The sequence below is a fragment of the Anser anser genome (genome assembly GCF_964211835.1).
Source record: "Anser anser genome assembly, chromosome: 14".
In the NCBI taxonomy this organism is placed as follows: domain Eukaryota; kingdom Metazoa; phylum Chordata; class Aves; order Anseriformes; family Anatidae; genus Anser; species Anser anser.
The window spans coordinates 18769655-18796089 of record NC_139735.1 but is presented as its reverse complement, the minus strand read 5'-3'; the positions used below and the strand labels follow the sequence as shown (position 1 = coordinate 18796089).

Sequence of the window (26435 nt, the reverse complement as noted above, 5' to 3'; positions counted from 1 at the left end):
CAAAATGTTTAGACCATATTTGATTTGTGCCCCCGGATGACATGAAACCTTAACACGGGTCAAGTGTTTCTTTTAGGTGTTCAGACAAACATCTGTATTTATTAATAGACTCTTTTGCTGATAGACCTCCTGGAAGAATAATCCTGAGCATAACAATTTGAACCAAGGCAAAATGCTCAGCAGCCTTTTATTAATGGTTTACCTGCAAGTCTTCCTAGAATGTAAACAAAAATCAATTCTATTTTATTTTTTCCTCCCTTCTCCTGTGAATATGCATATCTGTAGAGACTGAAAAAACAAACCTAAAATTTGGAATCGGCCAACAGTCAAAATAGGTATATTCTGCACATACTCTAAGTAGGGCTAGGTGGGGATTTAGTGCATAAGCTGAGAGGTTTCTAGCCTTTCTTCTCTCCTCTCTCTACTCCCTAAGAGCCCTTCCCCTGCACAGCTGCTAAAGCCTGGCAATTTATACAGCATCCTCAGACAAACAAGGATTTTCTTTAGTCCCTGTACTTTCCTGTTAAGTACAGCCGACTGGCCATCTGCATCTGGAAAATCTGCTTCCACACCCATAGAAAAACTTGAGCACTGCACAGCAGCCAAGTGTACAAGTTTGGTTTACACCCGTAGAAAAACTTGAGCACTGCACAGCAGCCAAGTGTACAAGTTTGGGTTTTTTTGTTTTGTTTTGTTTTGTTTTCCCCAGCTGAAAGTTAGGCAAATAATTTAACTCAAATCATAAAATCCAAGATGATGTAGGTGTGCCTCCAAAACGGGACCCAACTCGATAGATAAAGTGTTTATAGCATGTGCAGACACCATACCACCTGATGGGATCAGCAGCTGGGATTCAAGGGATGACTGATCCTGGGTGACCAACAGTTTTCTTCTCAAAATCTTGTTGCCCTGTATGAGGATTACTGGTCTTCTATAGAATATATTTAGACAGTTGGATAATGGCTCAAAAACTTCTTTTATACTCTTCAATCTGACAGAGAACTCTTTCACTTGATGGACCTCAATCTTTCTCCTTAAATACCTAATGACAGTTCATTAGAAGCAGAAAACTATAACTGCTTCAGATAGATTCAAAATTGACTTTAACAGTCCTTTCCACAAGGCATTAAAAAGTGTTCAAGCAATACAGCCCTCTCATTAGTGTCCTTACAGTCCTATCTAACAATGCTTTGCTGTTGTTTACAGAAGAAAAAAAAAATAAAAGCCCTGTAAATTTCTTCAACAAAAGGAGGAGAGCAAAAGTGGAAGCAAGTTACTCCTATAAACACTGAGAAGTCTTACCTCTTTCTTGTACATCTAGACAAGATTCCTTAATTTTACATTTTAACTGTACATATCTATTGGGTTCTGAGAGAATTCAATAATAAATGAACACCTTTTGGCAGTAAGTTCCTGCTTCAATCGCTACATAGCTACTCACAGAATTGCTTTTGAAAATATGTTGTTTTCCGTCAGTGTGGATCACCACAAATACTTCAAAAGAAATCTTCCTGGAGCGGACAAAAGCAGGAGAGAAGAATCTTTTGGCTACCTTGAATGGATTCTTTCCAGCATTTAACAAAAGCAAAAGCAGAGCAATGAAAATGATTGGTAGAGCAGGGTTTTAATCAAACCCAAACAGTAGTTTTGAATAACATATTTAATTCAGCTCACTTGATCATTCTTAACCATAATGCAAATCCACTGGAATAAAAAAAGAAATCTGTCCCTTCCTCTCTTCATGCCTCCCTCATATTTTTACCCTGATTTTCCTCACCTTTGGAAAAATAGAAATAGTTCTCTCTCATCTTCAAAATTATTTAAGCAACAAAGCTACCTTTTAATAATTATTAATGGCTTGCAATTCACATTGAATAGGTAAACAAAATTACTAATGCAAGAGCACAGAAGAATTGCCACCTTTAAATGCTCTTAAATTCAAGACTCATGATCTATACCTTCACAGAGGAAGAAATAACAGTTTGTTATAGCAGGTAGGAATGCTTGAAACAGGCATTCTGCATCTTCCCCAAAACAGAGCTATTTCAATTTTCATAAAAGGATTAAAAATATTTTTACTAGCGAGGACTAGTGCACAAAATATAATTTTTTTTTTTGCATAACATAACCTTGAGTACAAACAATGGAAAAAATGACAGCTTTTAAAAAAACAACACTGACTCAACACACTAGTCATTAGAATGGTAACAGAATAACAGTGCTCTCACACCATGTGAAATGAAACACATTACAGAACTGTCTCATACACTAATCTTTTTATCTGCTGTGAAAGAAAGAGAAACCTTGTGATATTTCATTTCATGACTCTTAATGATGCAAACCAGTGCAAAGAAACCTTCACCCCGATTATCTTGCAGGGAAAGTGAAGTTTGCTGTCAATAATTCCAAAAATAATACCTATTACTTCTGAGAAAACAGAAAATCTGCCCTTGTCTCCAAACCTTTGGGAAGGTTCTGTGCTTCATAGGACCTGGAAACTGGCATTGCTCCTTTCTCAAGCCATAAGGAACTTTTAAAACGCTTTCAAATTTTAAGTGTTGCAGAAAATAATACTGTCCTGGTAGTTGAATAATACTACTGTCCTACTAATGGTTCTTTTTTTTCATTGCTACATAGGGGACAGTTTTTCAAAATCTAATAGATGTTGCCCTTCCTACAAGTTCAAGTAGAATTTAAAAATCAAAACAGCAACTAAAATAGTTCTGATTTCACTGCAGAAGAAAGAACACCACTAGAGACTGGAGAGCAATGCTACTGATATGTGGAGACGGGCAGAATCCAAAGCCCTCTTGGAGCTGCTGCAGCTCTGCAAAGCTGTGGGGCAGCAGAAACTTATCTTTGCCCTGGAAGGGAACAGCTCTGACCTATTACAGACAGAACAGAAATGATGAGTAAGGAGGTGACAAATTCAGATAGTTCCTCAGAGCAGAGTGGTAGTATGAGAACGATATAATACTCTTAGCTCTAGCACTGACACATCACGATCCTATTGAATAAGAGACAAACTTGAATAAGTTTGAATAATAAGAGACAAACCTGAAGCCCAGTAAAATACAAAGATCAATTATTTCTTCAATTGTATGCACATATACAATGTCCAGTCAAAAGCAATGTGAGATTTTGCTTCAGATCTCTGTGTCTGAAGGCAGAATCTGACTCTCCATTAACAATTTCCGGACAAATCCAAAGAGTTTGCAAGGAAGCCATGCTCTTTAACGGACTGTATTTCTATCGGGACTTTGTCAGAATGTTCTGTGCCCACCGACTGGCAATCACTATCTCTCTCTCAAAATTCGTTACTGAAACCACGCACTGCAGCTATACCCACTGTTCACTTCTGCTTCTTGGAAACAGTCCTGCTGCATGACAGTTGGAAACAGCAGCAGCAGCAGCCAGCATACCCAATTTCAAATACATGGAAATTTGGGAAAAAAAACTGTAATGGGATATATCACTCTCCTGAACAGTAATACTGGATTTAAACATGTGTCACGGTTGCTAGAACTACTAACAGATTGACATTTAAATTAAAAAAACATTTATTACTAATTATAGAGGTCATGGAATTCTTCTTCCTTCTGTTTATTCACATCAAGCATAAGCTTCCCTTATATAATCTTAGATTAAGATCTGGCTTTCACAAAGGATAAACAGTGACATTTCTACAAGTCCATCATTAAAACCAAACATTCAGCTACTGACTGCTATGATCTTTCCACTTTAAATTGTGCATAGAACTCTCAGTGTAGTTTAACATGAAAAAAAGTAGAAATGGTTTTAGTGATGTTGATAGCTTTGTTTGAAATGAAATGATATAGTCAGCCACACAGAGCCTGTAATATGCTCTCTTCTAATATCTCTTCTAATTCCACTTCTCAAAATTTCATAAGTATTTCAGCCTAGCTTGTTTTTCTTATTCATTTCTTTCCTCATTTCCTTAGTCATTACCCTGTCCAACCCTCACATACTTAGATACTCTCTCAAAACACTAAGTGTTATTTGTTAAAGTTAGAACTCATGACCATAAGTTAAGCATATGATGCTTAAACCTTCTCTAAGGATAATACAAGATTCAAATCAAATTTTGCAGCTGACAAAAATCAAGGAGCTGGAACACATGCAGAAACTTCAACCTCTAAGTTTTGTTGGTTTACACTGTTGATTAAAGAAGAATAAAAGATTTTTCAGAGGAAACAAATATATAAGCCTGCGATCTTTCTTTTTCGGGAAGAAGCTCTCTATTTCTCTGCTGAAGGATTGGCTGTTGTGCTATCTGCCTGTCAGCCCAGAAAAGTCATGGAAAACTGGTGAATTTGGCTGCTGTTTCATAGTAAAAGAATTGTGATTCTGAAGAATGATAATTTTGTTGCAGCAAATGATAATTTTCATGCAGCAATGCCCAGCTTTCTGCTCTCTCCCCACAAAGCTCTCTAAACTGTTGTTTAAATTAGATAAGCATTGCCTTCTATCCTGTCACTGAGTCCAAAACTCAGCCACAACATCATGCTCATAATTTAAATCCCTGCAAAAAGCAGACGTCACTCTACAGAAAATCTTCTGGTACAATAATCTCAGCTTTAGACCGAAGGTATTCAGGCCCCTCTCTGAAATACTACATGCTCCTTTAGAAGATTAACACCCATATAACACAATGAAACAGCTATGCCAGAAGAACTAGGAGGAGCACTTCAGATTTTTAATATTTTATCACTGTGAAATGCATCTTTGTCTTTCAGCATTCACTTCACTTCTCCCTTTCAACAGAAATAATAAATAAACAAAAGGAAGATCCATAAAAAACTATAGGATTTACAGAACAGTGAAGCAATATGAACTGTGCTGACAGCACACAAAACAATAACCTTGGAGGAAAAATCCAGTACATCTCCTCTGCTTATACAAAGTTCATAGCCCTTTTGCTTTATGTCCAACAATATAAAACTGAAAGTTTAACTTTCAAAAATTTTGCAAAATGTTTCTTATTCCAGTTGGAAAGATTACATGTCTATTTCACTAAGATAATGTCAGCACTGCAATAAAAATTGCATAATTTCAGCTTCTTTCTCTTAAAAATTTACACTACTACCAGCCGAGACATGCTGCATACAACAGATAAGTTGCATATACAAAACACCTTTGAACAAGTTGTGTCCTTTTTAATAGGAAAAAAGTTTATAATTCCTAAAGTTCTAAGAGAAAATTGTTTAATTTCACATTTCAGAACATATGAAACACCTTTTTCACAACCTTTCATATTTTTTTTTTTGTTCTTGAAATTCCACTTTATATACAGGAGGGTATGAAAAGAATAAAGTTTACTGCATTCTCTCTAAAAATAGTTACTTAACAATTCTGAAATTATATTAAATTTAATCTAGACTCTCAAACTGTGGAAGTGAGATAGAGCTCTCTAAGGAGCCACATGGATTTGGTTCATTCTCAGTGCCTAAAATAACTGGTAGTTAGTTCTGGTCAGTACATTGAACTGTATACACATCCTACATTAATATTGTTTATTCCTGATGATAAAAATATAACGCTTAATTAAATAATTGAAGAACTAGGAGTGGGGGGAAGGAAATAACTTCTCCACAGGATACGTACTTTTCAGTGCACAAATTCTGGAGATAATGCAGCTGCTAAAAATGTAGAAACATTAACTCATATAGCACGAGCTTTGCCCACAGCCTACCTGTTTATATCTACAATAGCACTACCATCCTATACTGCAATGCTTTTATTTGGGAGAACAGTCTTATTTTCCCAGGAATCTACATCTAAATGTTAAATCATGTGCTTCTTAGAAACAAATGTATAACCTGCTTCCTACCCACAAAATGTCTGCAGCAGCCAACCTCCAACAACTGCTGGGCACAGCTCCTCGTGGAACCAGCTTTCAAGGCAGGTGGTGGTGGTGTTTACACAACCTGCAGCTCCTGCACTTTTCTCTGTTGGTGAAGAATACGTGCTCTGGATGATAATCTCACAAAGAAACTGCATTTGCTATTTCTCCATCTTCTTAATTTATCACTTGTGATAGAATTAATCCTGCAAAACTGCTTCTCACAAAACACCACCAAGAATATTACCAATTACTTGCCCATCCAAGGAAACATCCAAGTGGATGATCTGACAATATGGTATTTTCAGTATTCTGGAGAAAGGAATTTTTACATGAGTTAAAAAATAACATGAAAGTCAAAACAACCTGCAGTAGAAAAGGCATATTCAATTTTATGATTGCAGCTTATTTAGTAACTCTTACAGAAGAAGCAAGATGAGAGCCCAAAGCATCTATTGCTCTGGTTTTTGTGAGTCAGAATAAGACAACTCATTTTCCACAGGGAAATGTCAATAGAAATAACAAATTTAAGTAAATTCTTCATAAGCAGAAATACTCTCAGATCTGAAAAGGAGAGAAAAAAGTCAAACAAAAGCACACAGCTCTAGTGCAGACCTAAAATTATGTTTCCTTCAAGAACCTTTAAAGCAAAGCAGTGACCTGTAAAATTCTAATGCTCACAAAATTGTAAGACAAAAGTAAAACAGTAAAATGAAGCCTCCCTGTCCTAAAGTGGGACTGGTACTTAAAAAGCAAGCACACAAGGAGACAGTTAGCAGTCAGAATTAAAGCAAACTGTGTAAAACACTGTACAGTAACAGACACAAGTTAATCCTTATTAGATCAATTATGATTACAAAAGACTGGAATTGAGGATAGAGGCACTGCCTCCCTACATGATTGTAGGATTTCAGTTAGACTAGTGCTTTCTATGATTTTTTTTCTCATTAAGCAATTCACTATGTATCTTTATTATTTGAGGAAAAAAACCAACAGCTCACAACATATCATTTCTTTCCTCTTCACCTTGTTCTAACAGAACTTCACCATTGTTAGGAATGAAGTGTTTAATCATCTTGTCTTCATTTACTCTTCTACTTTCTCTCTATAAACAACCTGACATTCCCCAAAGCAGTACCAATTTGATCCACTACAGTGAACTCACCTACTGCAGCTCTAATGTGCTCTGCAGGCCTGAAGTACTCACGTAGAATGGAGCCCCTTACCTCTATTAATGCACTCTTTCCTCCTCTACCTGAGAAAGGTCACCCACTATCAAACAGCTTTACAAAATCCAGAATAAAATTATTTATTTCTGATGAATGTTGAAAGCACAGGCAGCAGCTAAGCACATCAGAAAGGCCCTCGTGCCAGTGCAGCTTGATTTCTCTGCTGTTCTCACCTTCCTCTAAGCTTAACACAACACAAACAAAAATGGGAATGAGAAACTGTCCATTTTTGTACTACCAGTAAGAAAGGCAGTCCAGTGTAAGTGTCCATTGTAAGAAGAAAGAAGTGTAATCATTCAGTAGAATAAACCAAATATCCTTGTAATTGACAATTATTATAAGATTGATATCTCTTGCTTTGTTTGAATAAACATTTCAGCTTTGCTCTGGTATTTAGGGAACAGTAAGAGACACTTATCCAGAGACATAATTCCACCCCACTGACATCCTTTCAAATATCACTATAATACCAACCGTCAATAAAGAAGGAACACAAATAAATAGCACAGATGATCTTAAAGTCTCAAAGCATCTGATGCATTGCCCTCAGACTATAAGCCTACGATGTTAGCAGATATTAACATCGCCATTGTCTAGATACAGAACATTGATACTAATGTATCATTTCAGCTTTAATTTTACTGAATGACCATTGTTTGTAGTTAGCATGTAATGCTCCTTTGTCTCAAACTATTTATTTAATTTGTGAAGTTCATGAGAGATTTTGCAAGGCTCATGAATACATATATCACTGCTCCTGGTAAACTAAAACGTAAAGGGATTATATTTCAGTGAAGTTGAGATTGTCACTATAGATTTTAACCTGGTATCAATAATGTCAATGCATGCAATACTAATTGCAATCATGCTTGAATATACCCACCTGATTAAAAGATTGGCATCTCCAATGGGCACGTACCAGGTTTTAAATATAAGTAAGTAAATGAAATTACACCTGTAATGAGAAACCTGCTTCCTCAGTACCTTCCTCTTTTGTTTTTAAGCTTTGTGACTTGGTATTTTCAAAAATACATCTTTCAGAACCCAAACCAAATGACACTGGGCAGCCAATTACTCCTTGGAATAACAATATTATATATATAATATATGTAATACATAATTATATATAATTATATAACAATTCTCCTCCCTTGTTACATTCTCTTCCTGCTTTCCAGGGCTCCTCCCTGCAGTTGTGTTTCTTTTTTGCAGCCAAATACTATATCAAATCCCTACCAATCAGACTAAGAATTGGCTTTCAGTAATTTAGAACCATTACAAATCACCTAGTTTGTTATCCTCAATTTTACACAAATCTTTACTGTCAACAACTCCACATTGTACTTCACCACTAGACCATCATAGTCAATGTATAGATTTCACACAGCAACAAAATCTGACCAAAATATGAATGTTATGACACCCCAACTAGAATCTAGTACTGATCCATACAGTTTAATTCCTAGGTATATTAGCTTTTTCCATGATTTTTATCTAATTTCTTTGCACCATTTGAGTTACTAATTTCTGTAGCTCATAGGTTAGCAATAAATTATGTTTTTTTTTCCAATAATTTCAATTTAATATTTTAATATTTACAGCAAAGTTATTATCACATACCTGGAAAGAGCAATAAAAATAAAATAATTCAGTCCAGTTGTATTTATTTATTTTTGAAAGCTATGGTGTCAGCCCATTATAACACTGCAGACAAACATATCATGGGCCGGTTTCCACAGCCAGTTTTAAAAACCATTCACACATGCATTTAGAGTGTAGGTATAGCAGTACTGCGGGCCTACTTCAAGACAGAGTGCGACAGCTGCCGTAGCACACAGCGACCTGGACTGTCTCATAGAATTAAAAGGGGCATTGTGAAATTACAGGCATATGCTTGGGGGAAAGAACTCATGGTTCTTTCTGAGGCTACTGTCATGTCCATAGACTAGTTATTACTGAACAGATTGAACATATCATTTGAGTCCCCACAAGAGAAAGCTTTTCCCTATAAAAGGCAGCAACTGAAAGGGTTGAAATCACTCAAATTTTGTACCAAAAAAAAAAAAAAAGGAGTACAGACCCAAAGCATATACCTATGATAAAATTTTCACTTCCAACTACTTCTCTTGCTTTTAACTTTGAACCAGTCATGAACCAATCATCCTCACATGTTTGCCACGGTCTACAGAAAGAGGCTGATATTGCACTGGTAAGTGAGTGGGAGGCTGTATTATTAAATGAAGGACAAACAACTATCCTGCTCATTGGATTTGAATCGCTTTGTTTTGTTTTGGTGGTTTTTTTGTTTTGTTTTGTTTCCTAGAAGATACACTTGGTTATATTAAGCAAATTAGGTCATTTATTAGGTAGAATATGCTTTTATTTAACATTTTAAATATATGGATTATTTAACAATTAGTGATTTAGCACCCATATTCATTCTTCCAAGCTACTTCACTAGACATTTATGTATGCCAAACAGAATATATCATAAATGCCTAATTGAATCATTTACAGGTTTATGGATGAGACAGGTTTACAACTAAAGTTGTTTTTTTCTTTCTTTCTTTTTTTTTAATAAGGGAAATAGTATGTGTGGTAAACAAAAACAACTTTGAAGTACAGAGTAAATGAGACGCCATGTCTGACAAAAAAAGTACAGTAAGAATACAAACTATGGGTATGCAAATAAGAATCACAGAATCATTTAGGTTGGAAGAGACCTCTACGATCATCTAATGCAACCTTTAACCTAGCATTAGGAAAATTGTTCACTTAAAATGACTCCCAAAATTCTTAAGATTAGCAACAATTTATTGTTTATTACAAACCATGGTTAGCCAAAAAAGCAGTATTCACAAATCACTGAGACATTTTGTAAAGCATCCTATGCATAGGCATGAAGAACGAACCCCCAGTGAGACAAAGCTACAAAACTTCGCCCTTCACCTGAGCCCTGTACATTCACCAAGCATCAGTGAAGCTTCCCCACCCCAATTAACAGCCAGATCTAGTGCAGTTTAACCTGTCTTTAATAAATCACTTGTTTGCGTTGTGGCTACAAACCACATCTGAACAACTATTCCATGTGAACACTTAAGGACAACAAAAATTTAGGGGATAGTTTTAGGTCTCATTCACAGCATACAGACACCAAACGACAGATTAGCACCAAATGACTTTAGGTAAGACTACTACAGAGGGGAAAAATAAATACATAAATACATATGGTTTTATATATAAAATGCTACAATGGAAAGAACATCCTTCTTATTCATATAAGTGCTTTAAGGTAGGTCTGACTTGAACAAAATATGAACAGTTTATTCTGCACATTTCATCCTAAACATTATTCTTTTTCCTACTCAACCTGATCTGCACATAGGCATCTGTGGAGAAAGCTTGTTTTACAACAATTTCTTTTTTTTTTTTCTCCTGACAGATAGATCTACTGACAAAATACCTAAGCCATTAAACCTTTATAAAAAATAAATCAGTAATAAAACTACCTTCTATCACATTTTAGATGTTGTGCCTGGACTCAGCGCTTTTCTCTTGTATTATGTTAGGCTCATAGCTTCAATCCTCTGTCTTGTATCTAGTTTGTTTTAAACACCAAATGCATTTACAACTTTTAAGCTGTCGAAGAATTCAGTCATTTTCTGCCTGCTTTAGTATTTAGTCATGGTACTTACTGCTACCTTTTAATTTTTGTTTGCAGCAATATTACTTTGAAAATGGGAACCCGTGTTCTCCTTTAGCATTTTCAGAACTGTATCTACATTTCAGAGAAATTCAACCTTAGTTAGGGGTTTATCGATGTATGAGGATAGCATGCAGTTTTTTTCTTTAACAATGAGTCAAACCTACTGACTGCAATTAACAGCACCTAAGTTAACTCCAGCTATCCTACTGAAATTCAGTTTCCCATGGGAAACTTGGGAAACACGCACTTCTGTGCCAAAATTAAGGTGTTCAGTTATGACCCTCATGTTTCTTATCATAGAATCATAGAACAGCTTGGGTTGGAAGGGACCTTAAAGATCACCCAGTTCCACCTCCTCCCCTCCCCCCCACCACCATAGGGAGTGACATCACCCACTAGATCAGGTTGGCCAAGGCCCCATCCAGCCTTGAACATCTTCAGGGATGGGGCATCCACAGCTTCTATGAGCAACTTATTCCAGTGGTTCACTACCCTTACAGCGAAGAATGTCTTTCTGAATTTCTTCCTTATCTTCATTTCAGAGGAACATTAACGTCATTTGAAACGGAAGTGACAAAAAAAAAAACACCTTCTGACATACTAGCAGCATCATACTGTCAACAAGAACTGAAAACCTAATAAGCTATAGAAAACACAAAGCATCAGAAATATAAAGAGCAATGCTGCATATAGACCACTTTCGTATGCATTGAATATTCAAATGGTCCTCTCCTGTTTCTAAACTAATACCTTTGAAATTTCTCAGTAACTAGATCTCTGGGGCCAAAACACAAATCCAAACACTGGAAAAAAAAAAAAGTTTACAAAAAGGTTTACTCCTAAAAAAAAAAAAAATCAGTATTTTGCTGCATGTGGCTTTTAATAAATAAAATGTGTTAATTTAAGACAAACTCCAGCAATTTTAACAAGGTCCCTTCTCTCTTTTTCCATTTTAATGTGTGTTTTGTTGTTTTTTTCTTTTTTTTTTCATTTTAAATTTTAAGATCCATGGTTTTCTACAATTGCTTATTGGCATTTGTGATCAAAGTTATTAGATTCGGAAGATACATGACCGTGATTGGCCAAACAGACAGATGATTCTGTACGCAATGCTGTTATCATACAACAAATGACTCTCAAAGAGTATCAGAAGAGTTCAACTGATTCTCAGAGTTTATTCACATTTCTGATTTCCATGTATTTCTGCAGACGACAACCATCACTTAACATTTTGCATAACCAGATTTGCATTTTACCATGCAGCAGTGGAAGTTGAATCAATGCATTATATATATGAAAGGTTTCTTCCATACTGTGTACTTTTATAATTTAGATGACATGCTCACCATTGCTTTTAAAGTGTCACACTTGTAACTTGACAGGATATTCCTAAGACCTTCTTTTTTCCAATGAAAAGTTATGACTAGCTCACATTTTAGGTAGATGAAGAGTCAGCTCAAAAATATCAGTCATACCTGAGTACACCAAATATATATTTGACAGGAAAAGAAATGCTTATCTAAGACATGTTTGACCTGTTCTGGAGCCATTCTATATATTAAGGGTTCTTTTTAAAGTGACCACTGTGAAGATCAATAAATAAATAAAATTAAAAAACAGTCTTTTTCTACAAGCCTTTTTTTTTCTCCCCCAATACAATCTCTGAAATAACTTCTGTGCTTTACTTAAAAGTCTCTTATACATAAGCAATAGGACAACACTTGCTGATTTTCAGTAAATTAAATTCATAGCAATGGCCATTATGTCAGGATGACATTTACTTGATTAAATGTACAGGTGCTTTGAGCTGAATGAAAACACTGGCACAAACCCACAAGGTGAAAGCATCACTTGCATAGCAGGTTCAGCACAGACTCAGAGGCACAGCGGTGAGTCTGACGGGGTCCGTGTCCTCTTGCACGCATTGTTACTTATTTATGAGCCTAGGCATGGAGTAATGGCCATCCAGCCACAGACCTATGGCACGATATAGATGGCTTTTCACAAACCGAGCCATTTTGATAGGCTTTAGAGGAGGGAATTTCCAGGAACAAAAGAAATACTTTGTAAGATTCATATTTATAAAGCAGGTATTTCACAACTCAGATCAAATTTGTTCCCCTATGTAAAATCTGATATTTTACAGAAGACTCCCTCCTGAGCATCTTTTTTAAATGTTGTTTTTCACATTATGGTGTTTGATACCAAATGATGGCACAGAGGAGATGACAGTATGAATCAACTACCTGGACAGAACACATTTTAATTTTCTTAGTGTACAAGGATAATAAGAGGTCATACCACTCCCTCCACGAGACATAGTACTTATGGGAAAGATAATAGCTGAACAGAAAAGTCTTAGCATGGATGTGGACTTCAAGTCAGCACTGTTTGCAATGTAGGGACAGTAGGAGACAATGCTATACAATGAAACAGTCACACTTCTATGGGCAAGCAGGTTTCTCCAGTGAGAAATAGGGAAAGGCACATGAAAATGATCTCTACCGTGTCCCGAACAGGTGAGAATTTTCTATATTGGCTTATATAGAACAGCACTCTTCTCAAACTCCTTCATTTCACATTGCATATTCTCAAGTAACTGATTAAATGTTGCTCAGATAGAAATATCCAGAAATATCCTCCTTTTTTTTCTTGTTTGTTTGGTCACATTTCAGTATTTCACTTAAAAAATTGTTTTCAGATATTTCAGACATTGACCAGAATTCATCACTGTTGTGTGTTGTGTGTTACATATGCTCATTTAACCTAAAACTAGAAGTAGTGACTCTGCAAAACATCTCTTATAGGTAGTAAATCTCATTTTCATCAGCAGACCACAGCTTTAGCAAGTAATGTCAGCAGTTAATAACTTCATTGCTAGGGTTAAATATCTTTCCCAATGTTCCTCCAAGCTGACAAATAAGAAGACTAATCACATGAACATCAGTGCTGCATTAAGGAAGCAGGCTCTCAGAAGTTCTATGGAGTATGCTTATATTGTAACCCACATTTTACACAGATACAAACATTGAGATAGTAATTAACTTGCTCAAATCTGCTCTATTTTTCTAAACTTCCAACACTCAGCAATCTCTAGACTACAACACTGAAAGCATATGTTTGTGCCACAGTGGGTCTGTCTCAGTTTTCATTTACCCCAGTAAAGCCATTTTCTAGTCAACTGGTTTGTTTAATCATTGCAGCAGTCCCTTAATAAGGCCCTAATAACTTCACTTTTCTTGGAATAGCAGTATGACTCCTAAATTCAGAATACCCAACACCTCAAATCACAGGGCAAATGAGGTACACGAAGCCTTTGACATTGCATCTGTGTTTGGGAACAGAAACCAGGTACTGGGTGCAAGTCTACTGTTCTCTACAGTAGAAGAAACAAGTTCCTTGTCCTTCAGTCATTTCTCCTCTCACACTTGTGGCCATCTGTATCCCATCTGTATCAGGAACTTTGGCACTTAGCAAAAGTAGCCCTCAGAACTATTCATCTCTCTTACAAAGCATCACTCCTCTCTGACCCAAAGGTTTATTGTCTCAATTTGCACAAATCCCATTTGAAGAGAAACCCTGTACTTCCTTTGTTTGCATCTGCAATGCAGGGTCTTTCCTAAACAAATGAAGAGCAAAATAAGGCAGGAAGTCCAAAACCCATTGCCCTTGTATTTGCAAATGATGATCGGGAACCCAGGAGTAATGATTTAAAGTATGCATGCCTATAATTTAAAAATAAAAAAGATACATAAACTCAGTGACTTTTGTGAAGAACAATCCCAAGAAATGTTTGAACACAGGAAAGAATACTATTCAGTGAAAGAAGTAACAGTAGATAATCTGATGTGCAGCATAGTCATTACAGGTGACATCAACAAAGAAATGAAATTTTAAGGAATTATCTTTATGAGTTGTGCCTTAATTATTATTTTTCCTGTTTCTTACAAACTGTCAGAATTACTAAACATATGAGTAAGAAAGAAAACCAAAACAATGTGTAAGTATTTACTTTGTCACGTACAAATCATATTTGACTTCTAGTAATTCAAAAAATGCTTGCAGTGAAACCTAAATATCTTTAAACCTTGCATTAAGTTTTGGCTAGTTTACAGGCTCTGAAAAGTCTGTGAATCTTTTGAATGCATAAGGAATGACATAGTTACCCACATAAAAGAGGCACTGCAAGTTTTACATGTTGTCAGTAGGAATGAAGATGAAAATTCAGTGCTCCTGGCTGTGATTTGCTTGAAGATTTCAGTCAAAGCTTGGCACAGGTGTGCTTAAAAGGAGAAAGCATAGATCCAAATTCTGCCTCTTAGCAACAAGATATAATCTCAGTACTTGATTTAAAATACAGGTGATGAATCACAAGTCTTCATAAATAAGGAGATGGCAATACACCCTCTTTACATGGTGTAAATGTCATGAGAGGAGGAGATGGAAAGCAAACTATCACATAGCTAAGCTGCTACCATCTGCACAATTACTATATGTTCTAAGCAGCGAGGGAGTAGGAGGGAAAAGCATCATCAGTTATGACTATGCAGTCATTAGCCAAGATACCAATCTTCATTAGAAAAATGAATTAAAACTCACCATTTACTGTAGATGTCACAGTGGCTCCAAAAACAATACAAACAATGGCCCACTGAAACTGGGTAAAAACCACGCATTTTGAAGTGGTTGTTAGTAAGCAGAAGTATGACATCAAGATAAAGTGATAATCTAATGCTGTTAATTTAAGGCAACAACTTCTTCCTTCCCCCAGTTCAAGCAATTTTTACTATAAGGAGGAAGAGAAAATAGAGCACATTACAAATTTTAGAGGAAAATGACGGCTTGGGATAAGCAAGGTCTGTAACTGAATGAAAAACTGATCACAAAACCACAACAGGCTTTCAAAAAGGTTTAGAGAGCATATAGGCTTTACATTAGGAAGTTGCAGAACAGAAAGCCTGGATGAGCACAGGGAGATGAAGCAAAGAGTGTTAAGCAAAGCCAGAAGGGGAGAGGATAATGCATTTTTGAAGCAGATACAAGAGAGGAGAGCTTTCTCAGTGTTAAGAATACATTTGATCAATTACAAATGGGGGAAAACCTCTCATACTGCTACTCTGCTGTCAGCCACAGATCTAAACTTACCTACTCAGTTTATTTTCATTAGAATTCAGTATTGAAAACACAGTAGAAGTAATGCTCTGACATCACGCAGGGAAGGAAGGAAAGGATGCCCCTTCCCACCTCTCTTTGGTAACACAGACCCTTTTTGCCTATACCACTGAGAGTTTTTTTTTTTTTTTTTTTTTTAATTGGAATGGAAACTCTCCCATGCTTTTAGCTATGAAATGGCTTCTGAAAGACCTTTTTATTTATTTATTTTTTGCAGATAAAGCCAATAATGCAGAGCTGACACCCTACTCTCTCTTAATTGATATCACATTTTCAGGATGGAGTACAAAAGGTATTTGTCACACCAAGTCCAAGCTATAAAGTTCTTCTAAAAAGCACTTTGGATATTGTATTTTCCATAGCCAGTGAGAACTGCTGAACAACAAACTACTGCAATGAATAAAACATTTTGCTTATTCATCCCTGTTAAGGCTAATTAATACAAATGCTCCCTCAATTCCTGAAGTTTTCTCTCAACTGAAATGGAGTTAAGAAATCTGGAAGTATCAGGATACCTTTCTCTTTGCCTTATTTATATGCATATTTGTGTTTTTCCTGCTATGGGCAGAATATTTACATTTGCTACATTTCCACCCTGTTTTGCAGACTTCAGAAATTCAAGAATATATTGATATTCTGAGATATTCACTCAGGCACAACAAAGTTTCTAGGTTTATCATCTTGTCCATCAGTAACATATCTAGCATAAGACAAAGTGCAATACACAAATACATTACTTAATGCAACAAAACTAAAAGCTATTTTTGCTATTTATTGCATGAACAAATGTATCAACAACAACAAAAACAAAACAAAAACCAGAGAAGTGAGAAAGATTGCTTTATCAATGCTTTCTTTTCTTTCATAAGGTTAAGTCAATCATCTTCCCCTTCTTGAAGCTACATAGTTCAGGCATCTCATCTATTAGTCACGTATTTCCTAATTGCCTTTTATTGATCTAATATCTATTCCTTCCTCTGAATAAATTTCTAATAAGATTCTGTAATAGCTATAATGAATAGTGAAGGTACCACTAAATATTTACTTTCATTCTTGACGTTAAACAAATATAACTCTCCATGCCCTTTTCCTTGTGCTCAATTCTGCAGGGGTAGTATTCCCTTTGCTAACATTCTTCAGTCTTACCATTATTTCTATGACCAGGACACAGCATATTTCCCTAGTAATCCCATAAATCACATATATAGATTGTATTGAAATTAAAGCTGTCCTGAAATAAAATGAACAGATTAGGCTTAAAGAAACTTAAATGAGGTGAAGCAGACAAGATGTGACCTGATAAGACAGATGGAATTAGAGTCTATATCCCTTGATACATTCAAAATACCTTCAGTACTTATAGAAACAAAATACTAACACAAAGGGGGAAAAAATTATACTATATCACCACAATAACCCATTCTGAGTCTTCCCTATAGGTAATGTTTTTGGACAGTTTTGGAAATAATTCATATCAGGTGTTTAATGTAATAGAAGAAAAGGTACTGTGGCATTTAAGCCCCTTGTCAGCTTTGGGTCCATGCAGCTAAATCAAAGGAGTTGATAGCAAGTCTGACTTAACCTACTACAGCTGCTGTTGATTTACATGAAAGTGACCCCTAATGCACCTCTACAGAACTACCTGAGCAGAGGGGAGACTTCTTCCTAATCCTTGTACACACAAAGATCATCCCTTCCAGAACTGTAACTTGTATTCATCCCTCCTCAGATTTTGCTTTTTTTGTTGTTGTTGTTTTTGTTTTGTTTTTTGTTTTTTGTTTTTTTAAAGCTATCTTAGCATGTTTTAAACATCAAACTCCTGCTGTGGATACCCTATGGCAATGAATCCTGCAGAGTAGGTATCTAGAAAGGACTTGAGGACCAGGCTGAAGTTTTATGCATTTGTATTATTTAAAAAAGACATATATAAATGCAAATAAAGAACATCTTCCTGAATGCTAGCATCAAATATTTTATCAATATTTTCCAGTCTTAATGACATGCAAATGATTTTCCTGAAGTCTTATCTCCTCTATGAAATCAAATTATCTTCTTGCATCAGAAGCTGAACACAGAAGGCTCTGAAAAGGAATTAATCTTGACTATATCTTCAGCATCTCTTCCTTCAAAAGGAAATAAACTCCTCGGTTTGGGTTGGGCAGAGAGGGGTTGTGATTGTTTGTTTGTTTTAAATGTGTAGTAATGCCCCTACAGAGGCACAATTCCTTTTCAAATAAATAATTCAGCACCAGAATTTATTCTGTTGAAGGCATACCTAAGTTATGTGAAAACAAATAATGGCACATCTGTCTTATGGGTACTCCATTACCTCTTTAAAAGTCCAAAAGAAAAAAATATAATTATGAAATAAACTTCTAGTGTGTACACTTAAAAAAAAAAAGAGGGATGAACTTCTGAAGTTTCAGTATGTGCCTCCTTGCCTTTGTCTTATTCCTTATTTAGTGCACCAATTGCCATCTCTGCTTTTTGCATACTGAACCAGATGGAGCAGATACAAGCTATTTTCTAGTGAGATGGGAAGATGAACAAACAGATGATCTCTCACTGAAAGATGGAGCTTATCAGCAACGTCTATAAATTATTTACATCCTCAAGTGACCACACAAAAATGTTCTGTAGTCATCTAACTTTAGGAGACTTTTCTCTTTTCAAGTAGTTTTTGTTGCCAGAAATTTGTGATACTTCAGTAAAAGAAACATCTACATTGTGATAAACCTTATGTTCACGGTAAATTAATATTATGTTGCTTTCCCACATAAGCAGAGGCATTTAGAACTTTGGAGTGCTTCTTTCTATGCACAGTATCAGCTATATTACCTGTTAAGATGCATGGCTATTATTTATTTAAAAATAAGATGTTTTAGACAAAAAATGAACCATGCAAAAATAAATTATTATAAGCAATGGTACCTCTCACACGCAAAGGCCCACTGAAACACATGGTTCTTCTTAATTGACACTCAGACCCACGAATAGGAAGGAAATCAATATTATGACTTAAGCTGAACTGAGTAAGGACTTAGAGAAGACCCCATCATTTATCACTTTGGTCCCGAAGTCCCTTATATATCTGTATAAACTTGCACTTCATTACAACAGAGTTTAAAACACTTAACACTACTTTGCAACAGCCGATTACTACATTCTTACACTCTTCTTCTTCAGAAAAAAAAAGAGAAAAAAAGAAGTTAAATACCTTAATAGTTTGCATACAAACTACATTTAGTAGAGCATTTGAACTCACCAAAACCAAAGGCAAATGTCTGTCATTCCCTGTGATTTTGCACTGAGCATGTTTGTTGTTAAATTTTGCTAGTTAAGAGTTCTAAGAAAATCTATGAAATGGAAGACTGCAAAACAATTGCTAGAACACTTTGATCCTAACCATATTGCGCCAGTTTCAGTTAACACAAGTGAAACAGATCGCAAAGTGTTTCCCCAACAGCTATTCATCCCTAGCTCTTTTCCATTCTGATACTGAAGAGGAAAGTGCCATAACATTTTTCAATATATGCTGAATACATTTTCTATCAACACTTTAAATAGGCAATGCACTTGCACGCAACACCTTCTGCAGTAAAACCTAGTCTAGCAGTGGTTGTTGTCTTCCTCTACATTTTCTAAATAGAAACAAATGTTAGCTTTATAATTCTCAGTGGCTTCACAACCCTTCAAAGGGCTGTTAAAAAAGCAGGAGTTTTTTTGCATAAATCTGAAAATCCTTTAAAAGATTGTATACCTTTATATACCTTTCACTTTTCAAGATAAATTGTTGGAAGAAATATTTTTAAGTGTCAATTTTAAAATACATCGCCAGGAGAGAAAGCCTTGTCAGTATAATCTATAGCTTTTATTTATTGCAGTTAAAAATAAATAAAAAAAAAAGAATTTCAGTGTGTTCTCAAGAATGACACGTTGCATCACACACAAATGGACAAAAACGCAATGATCTCAATTCAGAAACGCAATGATCTCAATTCAGAGATTAGCTGGGAGGATAACACACTGGCAAATCAACCCCATGAAATGCTAAATCTGGATTTACAATTCACATGTAAGAAGAATTTAGGGACATGAGCACTTGTTCTTTTCTGGTATTCTCCCAGAACTCAGAACGTCCACAGACTACAAGCCATGGGATATTGAATATGGCCCCTTGAAACATCATCTGCTATGCAGACAGCAATTTCTGAGGAACCAGTCTCCAGGTCAGGCCACTGCAGTAATTGCTAAGGTCCTTTTTGTTCTGACATTCCGATCACGCCTGAATGCTGAAAGAACCCAGTTCTTTTCTTGTAGTCTTCCTCTGGCCCTGAGACATATTTCCCATCTGCTCATACAGATGGCACGCTCACATGAATTTAGAAGAATGGTTTTCCAAACTTTGTTTTCTCTCTCCTTAAATTACATGGTTCTAGACTAGTAGAAGTAGAATGTGTTCCAGGGATGCCAACTCAGAAGGAAAATGTGTACACACATAAACACAGACTTGTTTTCTTAAATGTGATTTAGCACAGAAACTACTCACTAAATGGCTACAGCAAATGCCTGCATTGCAGCTAAACAACCAACATTACAACCAGGGATAAGCATGGCTTAAAAACACTCTTCTGCAGATGTTTACATGTATCCCTTGAGTCTGGAGAACTTATCTGGAAATACCACAAGAACAGAATTTCTTGTAACATCCTAGTTTCTCTCCTTCTAAGCAGGATTAAATATTCTTCCAGGAAAGGCTTTCCTCTAGTCCTCTGCACATTGAGGGTCAAATAAAATTTAAATATGTGGAGGAAAAAAAAAAAGTCCCGAACCATCTAGACTTTTTAATTAAAAAGTATTACATATAATTTAGGAGTTTAGGTGATTACTATTTCTCAAAAACCGTATTTACCATTTGAAAAATCAGTAACAAAACAAGATAAAACAGCAGGTTAGCAGGTCAACTATTCTCTTCACAGGATGTGCACTGAAAACTAAATGAAAACATTTTGAAAAAAAATCACTAAAACTAGATATTTTGCTAGAATGAAAAATAATACCAAGCAAAAATAAAACATGAGGAAAAAAGTCCATTCATTTAAGAAGTAGTTTCAAACAGTGCCTTATAATAACGCTCATAACAGTGTATAGATAGTTTTTCTTTTACAATCACAACTAAAGCGTTACTACTTGTGACTACAAGAAACAGGAGGAATAAGATGTATGATCAATTCTAAACATAGACTCATAACATTTATTTTTCTTAGACATGCAAGGCCTTACAACTTCATTCGGAAAGCTGTCTGACCCTGCCCCAACTTACAACCTCCATCTCAGAATTCAACAGATTTTTGATTAAAAAGAAATGCAAATATTCATACATATATACATATGCTGTACACATATGGCAAATATACACATCATATATTTAAGCATGTGTACAGAAACATTATACATACATTTAACACCCATCTCATTATCTGAGTCTTGATCAGAGCACCCTGCAATAAGATTTTATGTATACCTTCCCTAAATGAAAATTTCCATTGTCACAATCACAGAGTACCAGCAAAAGTGATATGATTAAACACATTACAGAAAGAAAATCAGATAGATTTGTGTTGCTGTAATTCTAAATTATGCTAATATTTAAATTTCAATTCAAGATTAAGTGTTTGATGACCCTTATTTGTTTTCGGAATACATCTATGCAATGTCCTTGGAGCAACTTAAACTATTACACGGTTCTTTAGCTGATGGAGATTTTCTTGCTAATAGAGAGTAAATGCCACAGTTTATCTGTTAGGCTATAAAACTCAGAATTTCTTTCACTTCATTGCAATGTAGTAATCTTGGATAATAGAGCTGTTAATGGAAGAGATTCCTGTGACTTAAAGCTTTTTCCTTATTAAGCTTAATTGAATTAATTATTCACATACTAATGATTTAACAGCTACTCCGTATAAAATAGAAGCAAAAGACCCTCTTGAGTACTTATGCTATACTTAAAATCTAATAAAGGAACTGAAATAAAAAGATACCTTTGTTTTCTTTGAGATGGGGAGGTATTTAAAATCTGACTACCCTCTCTCCTGCTGTGGATGGAGGTGTTGTGAAATGATATCATCCCAAATCCTACAGAAAAATGCATCTTTAATCTATGAGTCCTTAATTGAAAAAGATACTTACGACATTCAGTGATCTCCTCTTTATTCCAAAAATTGCATCTTTCCTAAAATTGGCTCATTTTGTGAATGTGTTGCAATGTAGGAAGAATGGAACAGTGTGATTCTAAGGACAATGGAACAGATTTGTATCTATAGAACAGCTATCATCCCAAGGTGTATATCAAGGCTGGCATTTTATAATTCTTCATAATAATGCTTGGCACTTACATACTGTTTTATGGGATCAAAATACTTTACAAACTAATTAATTCATCTTCACAACATCCCTGTGAGAAGGTAGGTTTTACTATTCCAATTTAATAAATGGAGCAACTGAGGCAGAGGAGTTGTATGATTTGTTTCATGTCACAAAGGGAGCCTAGGTCTTCAGTTTGTAGACTAGAAATAGCAGCAGCAGTAGTTCTGTGGCAAATTCCTTGGGACCTTCAACTGAACTATTTGCATGAGTAAGAAAAACAGAATATGGCCCACATCTTGAGCCAGAGTTGATGCCTTGTCTAGTTAAAACTACAGTTAATTCCCTTAAGGAATGTGCTGGGATTCAAGAAACCCAAGTTCCTTTCCTCATGTTTGATCTAATTGACTGTGCAAAGCAAGAGCTGGTAACGTGTCCTGCCCTGGGATTTCCAGATAATGAGATTGGGGGAATGCTGCTTCTTCTCTGCTCACACCCTTGGATGCTGTAGGAATTGTTAGTTCATATGCTTTGTACTCAAAATTCTACATAACTGTGCAGAATTCTTCTTAGGCAATTCAAATTTTCAGTCTCCATAATAGCTACACGACTTCAATTTGAGACAGTTTCTATTATATTTGCATTTATCTCTGCCTGTTTTCAAATGGCTCCTACTTTGAATGGTTGCATGCAAGATTTAAGGGTTCTTATAAATGTGTATGTATATTTTAACAGTTTGAATACAGAAATCCAATTCACTCCTTGTGCAAAACTCAACTGCATGCCAGACTGAGAATTAATTTTTAGCAAGTGTTGGCAACTGAAAGTTCAGTAATTGCTAATATGAACATGCACAGTAGCACACAAAATTACCCAGTTATCATAATAGAAACACTTGTTCACAGTATTGAGATTCTCAAGTTCAAACAAGTCTTACTCAAATTACTCTTCTCTTACTCTTTTGAATGCTTGTATAGGCCAGTATTGTCCTATTATGGCATTTGGTGCTATATGTTTACATGACATAGAAAGAATGACAAGGGGCATCCAAAGCTAAGAAAACCCTTATGTTTTAACTGTGTGTGACAACACTATGGTACCATTTAATTTCTTGTTTTAAGAAAAACTCTGGAAACTTTGCATTCCAGAAAATATTTTTGATCTGATTGTGTATCTCATTGTATGACATATCTTTCCACTGGGTCAAAATCCCTAGGACAGAGACAATAAAAGGACCTAATATCTAAGACTGTTAATGTTCTCCTCAGAATGGCATTTAATAAAATGGAAATAATGAACAGGTAAGCCACTACATGCATTTTATCCACGTAAGTATAGGGAATAAATTCAGAGTTTTTCCCCCTCAAACCCACATTACACTTTCAGTGGTGATTTGATATCCCTCACATGACATTTTTAACACCCCTTCTGAAGATATGCAGGATGTTTATGAAATTACAAAAATGGCAACACTATTGAGAAGTTTTTTAAAGAGGAAGCTGGCACTTCCAAAGACATAATTTTAATTCCAGATAGCACAAAAGATTTTATGATCCCAAAACAGAAAATTGGAAATTTAACTCCAAATTATCCAGGTTTTATTAAGAAATAAGCCCTATCAGGGGGAAAAAGTATTTTAAAAAAAGTAGCAAAATAAGAATCAGATGATTTACTGAAGGATGTCTGGTGTCAACAATTCACCTCTCAAATACTATGTTCCCCTGAAAACTAAAGGCACTTAGAAAGGGGATTGCTTTTCACGCTATCAGATAAGAAGCTCCACATGAGATGTTAGATTGCTGAAAAAATCTATTACACAATGAAAACGCCCAAGGCTGTTTTAGTACACTGTAGTGCAGAGGAGTCTATTTTACTTGCAACAGTGCAATTTTCCTTGCACCCAGAACAAAGTAAGTAGATAACAGAAGACACAGCTGAGAAGGTACAAAATCCAAGCATCCTTGACTACATTGAATCATTGAATTCACATGACTCAATGTTGGTAGAAAAAACAAACAATCAAAAAACAAACAAACAAACAAAAAACAACAACCAAAGGCAGACAAAGGAAGATCCTCATCCCCATTTAAGAGAGATTAGGAGGTTTTATCTGTTGAATATGTTAGGAAACATTGGTTGGGCTGGAAACATACTCAACAACATATTAGATAAAACTTGACAATGAAAACTGTTAGGCTTTCAAATGGGACATGTCTTTCATGTTTGACAGAACTACACCTTCCTACTTCATTTTGTCTTTTGGCTAAAAAGGGTGGAAATGTTGCCATCTCCCAGCATTTGGCCCCTAGCAAAAGTTCTGGGTATATTTTGTTTTAAAACAAAAAAAACAAAACCACCAACAATAAAATCCACAAGCTTCAGTCACAAAAAGCATAAAACTATCCCCCTGAGAAAATGGGACATTCTTCGTTACACAGTCATCAGTCCTCAATGACTACACACTATCCCAGTGTTCACTTGTGAGGACTGTTAGAAGCGTAGAAGAGTAAAAATCTCTATAGATATCCTGGTGCAAAACCATGAGAAACATCTTTGTGTTCAGCCACTTCAACTATACTTAATCCTACTATTCTAGTATTTATTTCATCCTCGTTCTGACAAACATTACCCATATGCTTACATCCAGCAGAGAGACAAATTCCAGGAGGACCACCCCAAGAAACAGTTACACAAGTAGAAGCTCCAAATTGGCAAACGTAAGAGTCTTACTTGTCCCCCTTCTCAAAACATCCATTCTAACCTTGGGAAAAAAATAAAACCTAAAAGTTCCAATACTTCTTCAGGTAGAAAAAAATCAGAGAACTGTTTCTTCATGTCGTGGTTTAGCCCATCAGGCAGCTAAACACCACACAGCTGTTTGCTCATCTTCCTCCCACCCCTCCCCAAGAAAGATAAGTGAGAAAATTTGGGGGTGGAGGGTAGAAGGAAAAAGGTAAAAGCTCATGGGTTTAGCTGAAGCCAGTTAAATAGGACAGAAAAGGAAGCAATAACAATAGTAATAAAAAATAATATACAAAGCAAGTGGTGCACAATGCAATTGCTCACCACCTGCTGACCAATGCCCAACCAGACCACAAGAATCTACCCCCTTCATGCCAGCCAGCCCTCCCCCAGTTTTACTGTCCTGCATGGTGCCACACGGTACGGGATGGGTATGGGATGTCCCTGTGGTCACCCTGAGCCATCTGTCCTGTTCCTGTCCCCTCCCAGCTCCTGGAGCACCCCTGGTCTCCTCGCTGGCAGGGCAGCACGAGGAGTTAAAATGTCCTCGGCTCTGGGGGCACTGCTCTGCAACAGCTAAAACATCGGTGTGTTATCGGCATTATTCTACTCCTAAATCCAAAACACAGCATCATACCAACTAGTAGAAAGAAAATTAACTCCATCCCAGCTGAAGCCAGAACACTTACAACTACACAGAATGAACCAAAACACGTCAGAATTATCCGTCTGCATTTTGGAATAGATTTGATGTCAAAAGTCAGAGGAAAAGTACATATATTCACTTAAGAAATAAATTTTATGTGCCATAGCAACTATTTCTGCTATGTGTACTATATAAATCAGCTATTTTCACATACAGAAATTTAACTAAAGCCATATCTTTTCATGAGTTCTGGCTGCATATGTTGTTCCAGATTTTTTCAACCTACAGTAAACTGATTATTTTTCTAGATTTGAATCTTCGTCCTCAAAATCCACATTTCTACACATGTTGTCAAAGCACTTAAATCCTAATGAAAGCCATCTTGTCTACCAATAATAATTTTCCCTGTAACGACTCTTCATTTCAGCCTGTAACTTGCAATTTTCTACCATTTTTGTGATTTGAGTGTATCATCTACTGAATGTCCTAGCCTTCACGTATCTGGCAAAGAAATTTTCTTTTCAGATGGAATATGGAATAAAGTCATTTTTAAATTGCAAAAAAAGTAAAGTTCAGTCATTTTTTAGAATACCATCCTGAAACTTGCATGGAGAAAAACAAACATCTTTCCTTTATTTCTCCAAAACAAAAAGAGCTGGCAGCTATCCCTCAGAAATAAAAATCTTTCTGAAACGGAAAGTAACCAGTACATCA

General features: G+C 35.9%; 1 protein-coding gene across 14 annotated transcripts in view; it reads right to left on the bottom strand.

The window, feature by feature from the left end:
• Positions 1 to 26435, bottom strand: part of GABRB2 (gamma-aminobutyric acid type A receptor subunit beta2) — a 163571-nt gene that overhangs the window by 73171 nt on the left and 63965 nt on the right. The window contains exons 1-2 of one of the 14 annotated variants that reach the window (XM_083798080.1): positions 15398 to 21991; positions 14969 to 15080 (exon numbers count right to left, since the gene is read on the bottom strand). The exons of the other annotated variants lie outside the window; for them this stretch is intronic. Of the exons in view, the coding sequence (XP_083654206.1) occupies positions 14969 to 15080; positions 15398 to 15509 (224 nt within the window). The 5' untranslated portion in view covers positions 15510 to 21991. Of the gene's footprint in view, positions 1 to 14968; positions 15081 to 15397; positions 21992 to 26435 lie in introns of those variants that run through there. 14 annotated transcript variants of the gene reach the window in all.